The sequence below is a fragment of the Cetorhinus maximus genome, chromosome 13 (assembly GCF_964194155.1).
Source record: "Cetorhinus maximus chromosome 13, sCetMax3.hap1.1, whole genome shotgun sequence".
Classification (NCBI taxonomy): Eukaryota; Metazoa; Chordata; class Chondrichthyes; order Lamniformes; family Cetorhinidae; genus Cetorhinus; species Cetorhinus maximus.
The window spans coordinates 44,980,182-44,998,145 of record NC_135891.1 but is presented as its reverse complement, the minus strand read 5'-3'; the positions used below and the strand labels follow the sequence as shown (position 1 = coordinate 44,998,145).

Below are 17,964 nucleotides of genomic sequence, written 5' to 3'. Positions count from 1 at the left end.
CCAGTGAGGTAGGAAAAATTGAAGGACAGGCAACCCAGTAACTCTGATGAACATTCCAGTCTTTAGTTACAAGGCAAGATTGACTAAACTCTGAGAGTAACTTGGCTGTCTGCCATTTCAGTCAGAAAATGTGGGACCTAAATGAAGGAAGGAAAACCACAGGAGGAAAGTCTTTAATAATAAACTGGATAGGGTGTTAATCTTAGTTGTTTTCAAACCTAATTGTTTATTTTCCTGTAGATTTGATAAACTTGTAGCTCTATTAGAATATATAACAGGGGTGGCTGAATCTTCTGAACCATAGAGCTGCACACGATAATCTGCAGACATTCGAGAGCCGCAAGACACAGACTACCTTTTCTCGACGTTTTTATTCTATTGCACACACTTCTGTGAGGAAACTTTCAGCTTTTTCTCTCTAAACTTCCAGGCTTCCTTCACACTGCTTCTTCATCTCTTATCTTCTAGGCTTCCTTCACACACAATTCAGATCATGGCAAAAACAAATCTGCTTCACTGATATACATCAGGGCTAACACACTTTTAAAAATTCTTTAACGCGATGTGGGCATCGCTGACTAGACCATTTTTATTGCCCATTCCCCTTAAAGTAGGTAGTTGTGTGAGCTGCTGCAGTCCATGTGGTGTAGGTACATCTATAGTGCTGTTAGTGAGAGAGTTCAAGGTTTTTTACCTTGCTACAGTGCAGGAATGGCGATACAGTTCCACGTCAGAATGATGTGTGGCTTGGAGGGGAACTTCCAGGTGGTGGTGCTCCCATGCATCTGCTGCCCTTGCCCTTGTAGGTGCTAGAGGTTGTGGGTTTAGAAGGTGCTGTCGAAGGAACCTTGAGTTGCTGCAGTGCATCTTGTAGATGGTACACACTGCTGCCACTGGTGCGTCAATGGTGGAGGGGCCTGGACGTTGAAGGTGGTGGGGATGGGGTGTCAATCAAGCAGGCTGCTTTGTCTTGGATGGTGTCGAGCTTCTTGAATGTTATTGAAGCTGCACTCATCTAGGCAATTGGAGAGTATTCCATCACGCTCCTGACTTGTGCCTTGTGAATAGGCTTTAGGGAGTCAGGAGGTGAGTTACTCTCTACAGAATTCCCAGTCTCTGACCTGCTTTTGTAGCCATTTCCAATCTCTGACCTAGTAATGTAGCCCACTGCTTAACTGAATTTGGCAGTCTTCCAATGTGGAAAATAAATCAAGAGGTTTAAAAAGAAGATTGAGTTTACTTGAAAAAAAGCTATAACCACCTACTGAATAACAAATTTGAATAAGAGTACCTGTGTCCCATAGCAATAAATTCTTACATTCCTGTTCTGTATTAAATTCTTTCCTCCCTTTCCAGACATAGGCTGCAAGTTGGAGGGTCAGCAATGAGAAGCTGGGTTAGGAAACTGGAGAAAATGGCGCTGAAGGTCACATGGCCCTTCGTAAGCCCGGCAGGAAACTACGAAAGAAATCTTGTGATGGCGCTGGAACGAATTGTTGATCTTAGCCCTCGTCCCTTTGCTGTTGTCTGCTCTCCGCTTCTCTCCCTCCATGAAGCTGTTCATGGCTGAGGCTGAACCTGGCTGTTTACCTCCCACCAATAGACGATTTAAGCGGTTTCACAGCACAAGAAATGAACTGCACTCTTGTGTGTCAAAGAGCCACATGCGGCTTGTGAGCTGCGGTTTGACCTGATATATAATGTAGCTGGAGAAACCATCTTTAAGATGGTGATGGGGTACAGTTTCACAGGCGCCAAAAGCCATCCATATAGCTATTGTTTGTTTGTAAGCCTAGACACAAAGTTTCAACAGGCTATTGTACTGGGAAACTGTGGAGAGTACTGCAGTCAAAATGCTGATGTCCATGCATGTACTTTGCAGCAGGCTCTAACTGACCAGCAATTAGGATTAGCAGCTGTATTTTGTTTCTCCTCCCCTCTCCTCCCAGCTGAGGAACACAAAAATTGGTTGTAACAAACCCTCCCCCTGCCCCCCCGCCTCCAATTCTACTGAGGTTAATGAATTCCATATGTTAATGTCTGCAAAGCTTAGTGATGTCATTGATGCATTTACACACACAGTCATCGCAGTGGTGAATTTTAGTATTTGAGACATGTATAATAGTAAGGTTACTGAGCTCAATTCATGCATTTCACATTTGTAATCTATAATAAGTAGAAAGAAATAACTTGAATTTTATCATGTATTGAAGACATCCCAAAAGTGCATCACAGCGCAGACGCTGTTGTTAGGTTGGAAAATTCATAAACCAGTTTGTGCACAGCCAAGTCTTATGAACAGCAAATCAGTGAATGGCCAGATAATTTGTGTTTGGTGGAGCTGTTTGAGGGAACATTGTTGTCTAGGACACCAGGAGAATTCTCTGCTTTTCAGAGTGGTTAATTTATCCACATCAGAACTTGCAGACAGAGCCTTGGTTTTAGTACCTGCTGTGAAAGATAGCACTTACAGAAATGCTGCATTTCCTCAGTACTCCACTAGAATGTCAAACTAGAATATTTGCTGAGGTCCAAAGTGGGTCTTGAATCCACAACCTGACTGAGGTATGTGTGGTACCAGATGAACAAAGCTGACATTTGGGTAGAATCGAGTAGCTTTTTATATATTAAAAAAGTACTTTGAAATCAACTTGTAAGTAAGGAGTAATGGATTGATAAATGCTGTAAGTAGGTTAATTCGTATCTGCTTGCTGACTTCCTGATACAGTATACAAATTCCATTCATCATAATCGAACATCTTTTTGTAAACGCTCACAGTATCCTTCCAATTTTACTTCATTGCTATGTGCCACAATAAAAACATCATTTATTTTGTTCCTATAATGTAGTAAACATCCTAAGGTGTTACTCAGGAAGGAGACAGATGTCTAGTAGTAATAGAATTAGGGGAGATGATGGCAATTTTGGTTGAAGAGAGGTTTGGGGAGAGAGATGACAATGCAGGTGATTGGATAAGGAGAGTTGAGCCATGATGGTTGAAAGTTCTCAGATTGATGGAGTATGGGATGCTTGACAAGACTGGAAGGCATTGGCTGAATTCTAGGATTTTAGGCTGCAGAAGTAGGATGGATTAATACTGTGGAGAAAATTGTAAAAGAGGATGAGGTTTTGGATGTCAATACCTTGGGGAGTAGGGAGAGAGTGGAGGTTGACAAGCAATGGCTGAGTGGGACTTAATGTGCAACAGAACGTGAACAGACTTTTAAAAAAAGCTTTATGTAGGGTGGAGCTAGGGAGCCGAATGACAAAAGGTCTGAGAAATTGAACCTGGAGATAAGAAAAATATAGATTAGATATACAATAATACTGGGAATGAAGTAGAAGTGCATGTGGAAATATTGCATTGTAGAAGGAAGGAGTCTTGATAATGGCTAGGATATGGTGTTTGGAGTTCAGCTCAGGGTCAAAAGGACACCAAGGCTGTGCGCTATTGGGTTCAACTTGATTGAGCAGCCAGGGTAGAGAATGAAGTGGTGACAAGTTTATGGCTTTTGGCAAGAGCCAAACAGCAGTAGCTTGATTTACCAATGTTGAGTTCATTCATCCATGATTTGATGTTTGACAGGCAGTCTGACAGCACAGTGGTAACTATGGAGTTGAGGTTTGCCATAAAGTTAAAACTCGGTGTTGTTTATGTGTGTGTGGAACCTGAACCTCATGCCTGTAGATGATGCCAAGAGGCAATGGGTAAATGAGGAAAAGCAGTGATGTATCAGCCATATCAAGACAAGCTGGAGTCTCATTTAGGTGGATCACAAAAGAGAAGCTTTGAATGGTCAACATGGAGAAGCTGAGGGGGCAAGAATAGTGCATCACAATGCAACCACAAAGGATATCATTTGTGGCTTTGACCAGAGTGGTCTCTGTATTGTCAGAGCACAGAAATTGGGAGAGCTGAGCATGGATCTATGTAACAACGGTGTGCACAAAGACCTTAAGAGGGATAAAAAGAAACTAAAAGGCATACTGTATTGTGTGGGAAAGGATATTTTAAACACTGCGAGTTATTTTCAACTGTGTTTAAATATGTAGTATCCAGCCTACTTAAACACTATAATAGTGGTCGGACCAAAATGTTTGTAAACAAGTTCTAACTAGTTTTAATCACAGGGAACAAGGCAATTTATATAAGGGAATCCATGTGAGGGATGCAAGGAAGTATTAAAAGCACATGCTTCAATGGAGGAGTCAGATTTGAGTGTCTCTCAAATGTGGTTGGATCCTAATAATAGTTCTTAAGTTTAGTTGAAAGGGTCAGATTGTTCTGATAGGAAAGGAGAGGTCAAAAAGGAAGAGTGAAGCTTCATACAAGACCATATAGTAGTAATAGAATGGGAGAATATTACTCATTAAGTTCTGGTGCTTCTGTTAAAAAGTTGATTCTTAGCATCTATACTGGATCCTGTAGCAATGATAAACCTTTTAATGCTATTGACAGCAGAAAATGATTAAAGACCATTTGGGTCCTTTTGTGAACTTTAGCAGGGCAAAATTTGGTTGAAATATTGAATGTTACTCTGCATCTGTTTTCACTATTACAGATGTTTCTGAGGTATGACTGATGCTGAAGAGGGATAATGCTTTAAGTGTGGGAATGGCCTCAGCTATAATTAAGATACTCAAGGCTATCTTGGATAATGGACGTGATGGCATTTATTTCAGGGTGCTAAAGGAAAGGCAGAGATATAATGTGAGCCAGTGGTTCATAGCTCTTTGAGGTTTAGGCTAGTTCCAAAGGAACTTTAATTATAGACCCATTAGCTTGTCATTAATGCTGTTTGAAGAATAGATGTTTAAAACAGTGTAAGGGTTGCTACTAATGGCCATTAGGAGACTTTGGTTACTACTAAGGAATCTCGGCATGGTTTTCAAAAATGGAGATCCTGCTTCACTAATCTGAGTTTTTCTTTTGAAGAAGTGATCAGATTAGTGGTTGATGGCAGCCTAATTGATAAACTATATCTTGATTTCCAGAAATGTTTACTTATTCTGTATGTGGGCAGTGCTGGCAAAGCAGCATTTATAGTGGTGGGCTTTCTCCTCAAACCACAGCAGTCCTTGGGGGTAACAGTGCTTATAAGATGGTGTTAAATAAGGAATTCCAGGATATTGACCCAGTAATGATGAAGCAAAGACATTATATGTTCAAGTCAGGATGGTGCATGATTTGGAATAGATGGTGTTCCCATGACATTGCTGTTCTTGATGGTAGTTATGGATGAATGAGGAGTTGTCAAAGTAACGGTAGGGAGTTGTTGCTGTGGCTTCCTGTGAATACTAACTATTGCAGCTTTAGTGCCCTAGTGATGGAGCAGAACAATATTAGTAGAAGGGATGCTGATCAAATGAACTGCTGTGTTCTGCGTGGTATTGATTTCTTGAGTGCTATTGTGACTGTATCCATTCATGCAAGTGGTGAGTATTCTATCACACTCTTGACTTGATTGGAATTGATGGAATTATGTTGGATAAAATGGTTCCAAACTTGTAAGCAGAAGGTCATTATCCATGGGAATAAATCTTCAAGGGCCAGGTCAAGAACAGTACTGCAAGAACATTTATTGTGGCCATTGTTATTTATAATCTTTTAATGATTTAGATAAGCACAATAATGGAATCATCCACACATTTGCAGAAGACACAATAATATGCACAAGAGTTGGGATTTTAGACAAGTTAATAGACCAATTTAGCTGAAGTAAGAGAATAGGCCCATATGTGACAGATGTTCTTCAGTGTGGATAGATAGTGTTATGCACATGAATTCAAGATATAGTTCATCAATTAGACTGCCATCAACCACTAACCTGATCACTCCCAAAAAAACTCAATCAGATTAGTGAAGCAGGATCTCCATTTTTGAGTGTGAAATGCTCGAGGCATGCGTTGGGGTACTTGTTAAAAATTATAAAACAGGAGAGGCACCTAGAAGTCATAGTTCATACATCATTGAAGGTCCATAAAAGTGGCCTGGAATTTGCTGTGGTGTCATTATGCTACTGAAGCTGACAGCAACTTTCACAGTCCAGACATGGGCAGAATAACAGAGAAGTCCAGAAGTTGCTGTCCATACTCCTCTTTAGGGTGCACTGTATAGGTTCTCATAAACTGTAGTTCGTTGCAGTCATGAATTGGTGAGGTCCTCCACTTCTACACCATTAGTCTCGCTGTAAAGACCCTTGAAAAAGATGCACATCTTGAAAGAGTTGTAACTGGGTTTTTAATGGCATACTAGCTTCATAAGTCTTACTAACCATTCTGATTGTCCTTGAAAAGCTAATTTTCTTTTCCCAGAGGCAGTGTCCTCCAGAATAGTTTAAGAGCATATGATGAGTATGGATTCTCTGCAGCCCTTCAAAAAAGATCTGGACACGTTCCTGACAGAGGAGACCATTTTCAGATCTAGATTGGTTGAGAATAATAGGCTTTTATAAGTTACCACGATTTCCTGGAGCTTTGCTGAATGTCTAGGGAGTTGGAAAGGAATTTTTAAGAGGTTTTCTGAAATTGGTCTCAGGTTTATTTCCTCTCCCAGCTAGACTTGAAAGGTGAACGAATGAAATGACTGAACCTTTCAGGATGAGTTGGGCTTGATGGGCCAGGTAATCTTTTTGTATAGTTGTATAAATGTTGAGTGTATAGAATGTTATAATCTGAAAGATACATATAATTGTAGTTTTTGGAATTTTTGATTTTAATGAAAACCCAAGCTTTTTTTCATGACCGTTTGAAACAATCCACAGGCCCTGATGCTGGCTCAAGGCAAGTTTTGGGATGTTGGGTGGTGAGGTTAGCTGGAAACTCACCGACTGCTCCAAAAAATGTGGCAAGAGCTATTTTAGCTTTTTTTTAAAAAGGTGGATCAAGTTTTTGTAAAGGGGTTCCAGGGCAGAAATGGCCAAAGCTATCTTTGTGGGGACCAGAGAAGCACTTGTGTTTCACCTGGCCCCACAAAACAAAGGTTTTTTTTTACCTTTTTGCAGCTAATGTACTCTGATTGGTTCAGCCTGGCAGGAAAGCTGCAGTAACTTCACTGCTCGGGCTTAAGTTAAAATTGCAGTTGTGTCCCAAATCTGCCATCAAGACTTGACAGGTATATGTAAAGGTGGGTGGTGGTGGTGGGGGGGGTGGGGTTGGGCACCAGTTTCTTACAACTGAACAGATCTCTTTTGTCTGGCTGATTGATAAAAGATGATTTCCCATGTTTTGCACTTTAATAATGATATGTGTTCTGTTCTTCTGTGCTGTAACAATTCTGTGATGTGTGTTCTGTTCTTGTTTACAGTGGATTTGACTATGAAATTATAGTGATTGATGATGGAAGTCCTGATGGGACACTTGAGGTTGCCAAACAGTTGGAACAGATTTATGGATCTGATAAAATCGTAAGTGTTTGGGTAGTATCTGTAAATTAGTATATGCTGAGTCTTTTTCTTCAGGGAACTGGGTGGTCTATTGGGTGGTATAATCTTTTCACCTCTGGGACTTTTCTGGAATCAGTGCAAATAGGATAAAAATAATCTCTCTGTGCCAGCTACTAAAAGTTCCAAGGGAACTGAGTTTGTGGCCAAAGTTGGTAGAACAGAACACCCCATAATTTGGCACTGACTGGTAGTTTCACTGAGATAGGCCATGAGGATAGCTCTTGTGGGAAATAGAAATGTTATACTGTAGCAGTAAGAACATAAGAATGTAAGGAATGAGGCAAGGCCACTCAGCGATTCAAGGTCATCAAGCTTCTGTAGTTCCATCTGGTGTTTATGTGGTACTGTAGTTAGTCCCCATCTTTAGTTCCTTCTGAATTCGTCAACCCAAGCCACAGCTTCTATCACCATTTTGTCCTAGATTTAAACTATGATTTCATTACCAAATCCTGTCTAGTTCTCTTTTGAAAGGCTCTACCACTTCATCATTCACTGGGCAAAATTACATCTTTTTCTATGTGAATTCAATATAAGCAATTTCTTCAAAACTTAAATTCTGAATTATTTTTTCGAAGACTTATCCCCTTACAGGATCCTGAATTATCGTAAAGAGATGACTACTTTTTGTAGGAAGGGGAAGTTGCCACCAAGACCTGACAGGCAAAAGTATAAAGGAGGTAGAAAGATGTTGTAATGTGGGCGTCTTTATTTAATACTGGGAGGCATTGCTAAGTTGGAGCTGCAATAAATACTGCTGTAGACCAGCAGTAGAGATTTTCAAAATGCATACTGATTCCATCAGCATCGGGACCACCAGACTGGCTGATTTCCTATGTGCTGATCCTGCTGCTGTTCAATGAGATCACCTTTCATTCTTCTATACTGCAGAGAATATAGGCCCAATTTACTCAGCCTCTCATCATAGGAGAGCCTCCTCATTTCAGGAACCAACCTAGTAAAACTTTAAGTATATCCATCCTTAAATATGGAGATCAAAACTGCACATAGTACTTCCGGTATGGTCTCGCTAAAGCCCAATACAACAATAGCTAGACTTCCTTATTCTTGTAATCCAATCCCCTTGCAATAAAGGACAACATCCCAATTGCCTTCCTAATTGTTTGCTGTACCTGCATGCTAAGTTTGTGTTCCTTGTGTGAGTACACTCAAGACCACCATCTACAAGGAATAAGTCAGGAGTGTGATGAAGACTAATTGAAAAGCAGAAAACTATGGATGCTGGAAATCTGAAATGAAAACAGAAAATGCAGGAAAAAAACTCAGCAGGTTAGGCAGCATCTGTGTAGAGAGAGAATCAGAGTTAATGTTTCAGGCCTGTGACGTCATCAGATTGCCTGGATAAGTGCAATTGCCACAACACTGAAGAAGCTTGATACCATCCAAGACAAAGAGGCTGCTTCTGCCACCTAAACATTCACTCCCTCCACCACCAGTACAGTGGCAGCAGGGTGTACCATTTGCAAGGTGCACTGCAGCAACATGCCCAAGCCTCCTTCGACAGCACTTTCCAAGCCTGTGACCGCTACCATCTAGAATGACAAGAGCAGCAAATCCATGGGAACACCACCACCTGCAAATTTCCCTGCAAGCCACAAACCATCCTGAATTGGAACTACATCCCCATTTCTTCAGCGTCACTGAGTCAAAAACCTGGACCCCTCTTCCTAAAAGCACTGTGGGTGTACCTACACCTGATGAACTTCAGCTCACCTTCTCTAGGGCATTTAAGGATGGACAAGTGCTGGCCTTGCCAGTGATGTTCATATCCCATGAACAAAAAAAAACTTTTGCTTATTTTTATGGTACCTTTAACACTCCTTCAACCATTGTTAGTTCTGAGTCACACCCAGGCTGATTTTGATGGTTTACTTTCCTGAGAGAGGTTCTCTTTTATACACTGTCAACTCAGCTCACTGCAACAATAAGGATGTCCTCTACCATTTCATTAATCCTTTTTGAGCATTTGAAAGCCTACAACATGTACCTAATTAGTAACTGAGTCTGTGATTTAAGGTGTTGTAGGAGGAATGTACCAAATTCTCTGAATAACATCTAGCTTAAGTAATGCCTGATAGGGACTACTTAATCTTGAACAAAGATTTCAGAATCAGAAAAACATGTTCTTTTACCCAATGCTTTGTTCTTTTGACCTTGATATGTCTACATATGTGAGGCAGGAAACTGGACTGCAATCTAAAAATCACCATTTCTATTTTACATGAATCCTGAGAGCTCCACTGATTTTATGTTTAATCTCCATTTCCCCACAAAAACCTGCTATAGCATCTTGCCTTTCATAAACTAAAGCTGATGGAGCACAGTGATTTCAAAAGGAGAGTTAATGAGAGATCCTGCACTACCAGGTGTAAGAATGGGCAAACATTCATTGGAAAATTGGGGCTACAATCTTGTAATTCCATCTCTGACGCGTCCTTCTTCCAAGTTTTGACCCTTGCTGCGACCATGCCATCATGGAGTTATTCCAGCACTCAAAAAATTAGGAAGTGCAGTAGCCCCTTTTAAACTGAATTCTGCAAACTCTAAAACTTAAATAAGTCATTCCTTTAAAAACTAAGGCATCCTATTATGTCACAACACCATAATTAAAATAAGAGTAGCACATGAAACTTACATTGCTTATGCTTTTACAGAATGCTTCCTCTTAATCATATACACATTCATACCAATAAAATAAATCTCTTGTATCATATGTTCTTTTAAACCAGCCTTTTTGAAATCAATCTTTTTATTTGTCTGTAGCAGAAAGAGGACATATTTAGATAGTTAAGAGTTATCTGCATGCTTTATAGCTGTATCTTTATCCCACTGGTCATCTGTGAGCCAGCTTTTTCATTAAAAGAGCAGGGCATATTTCAGTGAATTGCTATCTGTCTGTTCCTTCTTAGCCTCTTGAACATTAACATTGTTATTGCAAATAACCAACCTTGATTTTTCTTTTTTTAAACAAAAACTGGAAGGTTTAAAGAGAAACAGACGAAGGCAGGCAAGAAGAGGTTGGAGTAATAATGCTGTGCTGACCAATTTTTAAAAACTTCTCTACTCATACTTGGATGTGATTACCAAAGAAGTGGTCATTGGTTTGATCTGTTCTAGTGTGACCCATGGAGAATTGTTGGGTCAAGAGAGAGGAAAACTTTGTTGAGGAGTGGAGAAAATGAGAAAAACCATGCTGGAGACAGCAACTGAAAGAAACTCTGTTAAAGATGAGACAGATTGATAATTGGGGGGGCCAGGTGAAACAGGGCTGCTCCTCCCCACAAGGGTAGCTTAGGCCACCCCCATTGGGGAATCCTCCTTTGCAAAAGCCTTTTTTAAAAAAAAAGCTAAAATAACTTTTGCCTCATTTTTGGAACAGCAGATGAATTTCCAGTTCACCTCACCACCCACCGTCCCAAAATCTGCCACGAGCTAGCATAGGGCCTGGGTATTGTTTCAAATGGTCATGAAAAATCTCAGGTTTCATTAAAATCAAAATGAACTATTTAAAAAACTGGAACTCCAATAATTAAAATTCTGCGTACTTTTCAGATTATATATATACAACATTTATACAATTATACAAAAAGGCTACCTAGTCCATCAAGCCTGCCCCCTCCAGGTAAGGTGTTGTCATTTGATACCTGGCCAGCAGTAAAAATGGCTCTGCTGACTTGCCTGCACTGATCCCACTGATGTCCCGGTGGTTGTGATCTTTAACTGCTCACCTAAGCAAGCGAGATGGACAGCCTTTAGAAAGCAGCAGACTCCTTTTTAAATATGCAGATCCGCTATTGTAAACAGAGGCGGCCCCCTGAAGCCTGACATTCTGCTGGTTAACTACCACTTTCTACTAGGTTAGAGTTGAAGACCAACAGAGCCTATGCAGATGGAGCCAGGTGTTAAAATTTTCCAGGTCTCAGCTGCAAAGGGCTGAACAATTTGACTTCTCCCATGGGACTCCACTTACAGGACTCACGGTTTGGAGGAAGGGGAGTTTTTCTTTATTCTTTCATGGGATGTGAGTATCCCTAGTAAAGCCAGCATTTGTTGCCCATCCCTATTTGTCCTTAAGAAGGTGGTGGTAAGCTGCCTTTTTGAAATGCTGCAGTCTATATCTGATGTAGGTACACCCACAGTGTTGTTAGGGAATTCAAAGATTTTGATCCGGCAACATTGAAGGAACGGCAATGCAGTTCCAATTCAGGCTGGTGTGGGGGTTGGAGGGGAAGTTGCAGATGGTGTTCCCATTCGTCTGCTGCCCTTGTCCTTCTAGGTAGTAGAGGTCGCAGTTTTGGGAAGTGCTGCTGAAGGAGGTTTGGTGAGTTGCTGTAGTGCATTTTGCATATAGGATACACTGCTGACACTGCGTTGGTGGTGGAGGGAGTGAATGTTTAAGGTGATGGATAGGGTGACAATCAGAGGGACTGCTTTGCCCTGAGTGGTGTCAAGTTTCCTAAGTGATGGAGCTGCACTGATCCAGGGAAGTAGAGAGTATTCCATCATAATTGTCATGAACACTTTGATCACAGAAAATGGTTCATCTTAAAGGACTTAGGACATTTTGGAAGAATTTGTGTTTTAATAGACATTGTCCCTTAAAGGGTTAATGCAAGACTGTCATTCTTGGAAAAAGCATCCTTTTACAAGAAAGGGTAATTGAGCAGTTGAAAAAAACTATTGTCAATCTCATGACGCAGGTGAACTGTACAAGGGGGTCACATGGGCTGTGTGGCTGTGAAAAAGAAACATGCCTGGAAGACTTTGGTTTAAAAGTAGGTTTGGGTTTGGGTTTTGCTTTGAGAAGAGAAGGACCAACTGCTTGAGAAGGAAGACAGCAGCCTTTTGCAGTCCAGAGCCAGTCCACTGCTGGAAGTGAATGTAAGCTGCTCTTGAGACGCTTTACATGCTGGAATAGAGTACCCTCGAGTATTCCATGAGTCCACCTAAAAAGCAGTGCCAGAGTCATTGATTGTTTCACAGATCAGTGCTGAGAGACCAACCATATAACCTGGACACCATTTCAAGAACTCCACCGTCTATCCTTTATGTTTGAACCATTGATTTTTGATCTTTGGTCAAATTCCTCAATTTCTATTTTTTATCTCTTTGTTTGTGTGTGTGTCTGTGTGCAAGAGACTTAGGGTATCTCGAAAGAATAGTGAGTATAATTCCATATTCCATACTGTATGTTGATAAGCTTTGCCTTTCTATTTGACAAGCCTGGTTTTATAATAAACTAATAAGTTTGTTGTTTATGAAAGAAGTCTGGTTAAAGTCTCTTTTACTCTGGGTACTAGTAGTGAAGGTAAACAATTGGCCACGTTGGTGAGTAAATTAAACTTTTAAACTAATGGTACAACCTGTGGAGTAGTGGGGCTAGATCAACTGCGCACTTCTCCCATCCCGGCCATAATACAATCATGACTTGTGCCTTGGAGATGGTGGACAGATTTTGGGGAGTCAGGAGTGTAGTGTTATTATAATGATATAATACCTTGGCTTATTTACTATACAAGACACAAGGCAGCAATTGCTTAAGGGATTGAGTAAGCACGTTGTGGGTTCATTTATTAAGACTAGGCACATGAAAACAGTTATACATAGATATAAAGCTTGACGACATCAGAGCTGTGTGTGTGTGGTCTGCTCAAAACAAAAGTAAAACTAAGATTGGATCATATGACACATTTCCCTTCTGGTGATGTCATGCTATTATCCCTTGAAGGCATATTAAAACAAGGAGGTGAGTCACTCACCACAGAATTCCCAACTTCTGACCTGTATTTTTAACCAACTTTATATGGTTTCTGTTGGTCAGAAGGTTGAAAGATAAATTGTTGAGAGGGTGAAAAATTGTGTGGAAGGCGAAGAGCATAAGTGAGATGGTGACTGGGTACAGTTTCACAGGCACTGAAAACCCCTTACCCAAGTAGCCATTGTTTGTTTGTCAGCCTAAAGAGAAAAATGTGGACTTCCAGAAGGCATCAGTGTGCTTGCACATGAGCAGGGGAGAGACCTCATCCTGAGTGAGACAGCAGGAGTGAGTGTGGGTATTGGCAATTTGGTGCACAATGGGATTTCTGTGCAGAGGGGAAGAGGTGCTCTTTGCATTTTTTCTTTGCTATCCAACTTCTTAAATCTTAAGAGAGTGGTCTTGCCCTGCTGCAGCAGTAGAGGCTACAAGGGAGAGAAATGATTGGTAAGTAGTGGGTAAGGTTGGGTAAGTATTTACTACTTTTATTGTTTATAGCTTAAGGTATTTTTGTGGTTTATAGTTTGTATATTCTGTAGTAACGAAGATCAGGAAAGAAGGACCCTAGCATAATTGATTTAAAAGGTTTAATTTAAAGGGATAAGTCATGGCAGGAGAGCTCAAAGTCATGGTGTGCTCCATGTGGGAAGCCGGGAACATTTCCAGTGCCCGAGACCAGCACGTGTGCAGGAAGTGTGTCCAGCTGCAGCTCCTGGAAGCTCGGGTTTCAGACCTGGAACGGCGGCTGGGGACACTGGAGCATCCGCGAGTCTGAGAGCATCGTGGATAGCACGTTTAGAGAGGTGGTCACACTGCAGCTGAAGGGACTTGAGGAAGGAAGGGAATGGGTGACCACCAGGCAGTCCAAGAGAAACAGGCAGGTAGTTCAGGAGTCCTCTGGGGTCCCGCTCGCAAATTGGTATTCCATTTTGGAGGCTGATGAGGGCGCTGGTTCCTCCAGGGAGTGGAGCCAAGAGTGGAGCCAAGCTCCTGGCACCACAAGCAGCCTGTCTGTACAGGAGGGGAGGAAGAGCAATAGTAATAGGGAATTCTATAGTCAGTGGAACAGATAGGCGCTACTGTGGCCGTCAACGTGACTCCAGGATGGTGTGTTGCCTCCCTGGTGCCAGGGTCTGGGATGTCACTGAATGACTGCAGGGCACCCTGAAGGGGGAGGGTGATAAGGCAAGGGTCATGACACATGTTGGTACCAATGACATAGGTAGAAAGGGGGATGAGGTCTTGCATCAAAAATTCAGGGAGTTAGGCTGGAGACTGAAAAGCAGGACCTCTTGGGTTGTAATCTCTGGATTACTCCTAGCGAGCACAGAAATAGCAGAATAGCGCAGATGAATACGTGGCTTAAGAGTTGGTGCAGGAGGGAGGGTTTTAGATTCCTGGATCACTGGGACCGTTTCTGGGGAAGGTGGGACCTGTCCTAGCAGGACTGTCTATATCTGAACCAGAGCGGGACTAACATCCTTGCGGGCGGGTTTGCTAGTGCTGTTGGGAGGAGTTTAAACTAATTCGGCAGGGGGAGGGGACACAGAATATTAGCAGAATAGGGACACATCATAATACAGTAAAACAATCAAGTCAGAGGGAGTACAGCTGCATTAAGTTTCAAGGGAGTAAGGCAAGGCTGGATGGCCTCTAATGCCAGGAGTATTACAGGTAAAACGGATGAGTTAAGGGTGAGGATTGAGATATTGTGATATAGTAGCCTTCACAGAGACGTGGTTGAGGGAAGGGCAGGATTGGCAACTCAACATTCCGGGATATAGAATCTTCAGGCGAGGCAGGGGAGGGGGTAAAAGAGGAAGAGGCATTGCATTATTAGTTAAGGAGTCAGTTACTGCAGCACGGAGAGATGATATCTTGGAGGGGGCATCGAATGAAGCTTTGTGGGTAGAGTTTAGGAATAAAAAGGGGCAGCCACATTGTTAGGTGTTTATTATAGACCCCCAGATAGTCGGCGAGAAACTGAGGAGCAAATATATGCACGATTTGCGGAGGTGTGTAAAAACAATAACAATAGGGTAATTATATTAGGTGATTTTAACTTTCCCAACATTAATTGGGATAGACATAATGTTAAGGGCTTGGATGGAGTGGATTTCTTGAAATGTGTAGAGGAGAACTTTTTAGGTCAATATGTAGAGGATCTAACAAGTACTGGACCTAATACTGGGGAATGAAGCCGGACAGGTGGCTGAGGTGGTGGTGGGGAGCATTTTAGTGAAAGCGACCACAACATGGTACAATTTAAGCTTGTTTTGGACAAAGAAATAGACAAGTTGCAAAAAAAGTGTTTTGGATTGGGGGAGTGCGGATTTTAGTAAAATAAGGCAGGATCTGGCCATGGTAGACTGGGAATAGTTACTTGTAGGGAAATCTACAGAAGAGCAGTGGCGGGGGGCATTCAAAAAGGAAATGCGGAGGCTACAGGCTCAACATGTTCCCTTTAGGGTGATAGGAAGGAGTAACAAGCCTAGAGAACCATGGACCAGAGATATTCAGGATACGATGAGAAGGAAAAGGGAGGCTTTTACCAGGTACAAGGGGAGCAAATCAGCGGAGGCATTAGTGGAGTAAAGAAGATGCTGGGTGGAGCTTAAGAAAGCAATAAGGAGAGCAAAGAGGGGATATGAGAGGAGGCGACCAGATGTGTAGATGAGGGTAGTGCAGTTGATGTAGTTTATATGGATTTCAGCAAAGCCTTTGACAAGGTCCCACATGGGAGACTTATAAAGAAGGCAAATGCACATGGGATACAGGGTAATTTGATAAGGTGGATTCAAAATTGGCTTAGTTGTAGGAGACAGAGGGAGATGACAGAAGGATGCTTTAGTGACTGGAAGCCAGTGTCCAGTGGCGTACCACAGGGATCTGTGCTGAGTCCCCTATTATTCGTCATTTATATAAACAACATAGATGACTATGTAGGGGGTAGGATTAGTAAATTTGCGGATGACACAAAGATTGGCAGGGTGGTTAACAGTGAGGTTGAGTGTCTTGGGCTACAGGAAGATATAGACAGGATGGTCAAATGGGCAGATAAGTGGCAGATGGAATTTAACCCTGAAAAGTGTGAGGTGATACACTTTGGAAGGAGTAATTTGACAAGGAAGTATTCAATGAATGGCATGACACTAGGAAGTTCTGAGGAACAAAGGGGCCTTGGTGTGTGTGTCCATAGATCTCTGAAGGCGGAGGGGCATGTTAGTGGGGTGGTGAAAAAAGCATATGGGACACTTGCCTTTATCAATTGAGGCATAGATTACAAAAGTAGGGAGGTCATGTTGGAGTTGTATAGAACCCTGGTGAGGCCACAGCTGGAGTACTGTGTGCAGTTCTGGTCGCCACATTATAGGAAGGATGTGATTACACTGGAGGGGGTGCAGAGGAGATTCACCAGGATGTTGCCTGGGATGAAACGTTTAAGCTATGAAGAGAGGCTGGATAGACTTGGGTTGTTTTCGTTGGAGCAGAGAAGACTGAGGGTGACCTGATCGAGGTGTACAAGATTATGAGGGGCATGGACAGGGTAGATAGGGAGCAGCTGTTCCCCTTAGTGGAAGGGTCAGTCACGAGGGGACACAAGTTCAAGGTGAAGGGCAGGAGGTTTAGGGGTGATGTGAGGAAAAATGTTTTTACCCAGAGGGTGGTGACGGTCTGGAATGTGCTGCCTGGGATGGTGGTGGAGGCGGGCTGCGTCACATCCTTTAAAAAGTACCTGGATGAGCACTTGGCATGTCATAACATTCAAGGCTATGGGTCAAGTGCTGGTAAATGTGATTAGATAGGTAAGTCAGGTGTTTCTCGTGTCAGCGCAGACTTGATGGGCCGAAGGGCCCCTCTTCTGCACTGTGATTTGACAAAATTCCTCATGAGAGACTGTTAGCTAAAGTTCGTGGAATTGAAGGCAAATTATTGACCTAGTTAAGAAATTGGGTGAGTGACACGAAACGGTGAGCAGGTTCTTGAAGTTGGAGGGCCAATCAGAGGCTTGCCAGCTTGAAAACAGCAGGAAATAAATGCTTGTTGAGGGAGGAGGAGAGAGATCCTGTTGATGAGGGGAGTATGGGCAAGGACCCTGCTGAGGCGATGGGAGACACAGGCACACATTCAGTTGTGAGGAGGAGTTGAGATTTGGCTTTGTGTCCGTGTGTATGTCTGTATTAGAGAGATATTCTATTGCTGGAGGAAAGATGTTGGAGGGAAGATACCATTATTCAAGTTTTGGAGACAAATTTAGTAACAATTACCTAATTTTTGTGTTCAAGCCCAACTCCTAGATTGAGCTTACTGCATTGTTGGAGGTATTGTCTTCTGGAATGAGGTGTTAAATCATCTGCCTCTTTCAGTGATCCAGTGGGCATTAACGATTATGAAGAGGAGTAGAATATTCTTCCAGTGCTGTGGTAGCATCTTCTCTTAGCTAAGATCACCAAAAATAGAATAACCTGGTAATTCATTTAATTGCTGATTGTGGGACATTGCTTTTGTAAAATGGCTGCCCTACCACATTTGTTTTGATGGGAGTGACTATTTTATTATAATAATTCATTATAAAAGGCTCTGGGACATTTCTGACACATGTGATCAGATATTCTGTAAAAGTAAGTTTGTTTCTATTTTTAAAAAGCTCTGAATTTAAACTTGTTTATTAAGCTGAACCTTTTAGCAATACTAAATACTTTTGTACAGATAAAAGCAAAATACTGTGGATGCTGGAAATCTGA

At 41.9% G+C, this 17,964-nt stretch overlaps 1 protein-coding gene across 1 annotated transcript in view; it reads left to right on the top strand.

Annotated features, from left to right (window-relative positions):
* The window catches only part of dpm1 (dolichyl-phosphate mannosyltransferase subunit 1, catalytic), a 79,326-nt gene that overhangs the window by 21,496 nt on the left and 39,866 nt on the right, over positions 1-17,964 (top strand). The window contains exon 2 of the mRNA XM_078555348.1: positions 7,308-7,407. Coding sequence (XP_078411474.1) covers positions 7,308-7,407 — 100 coding nt within the window. The remainder of the gene's footprint in view (positions 1-7,307; positions 7,408-17,964) is intronic.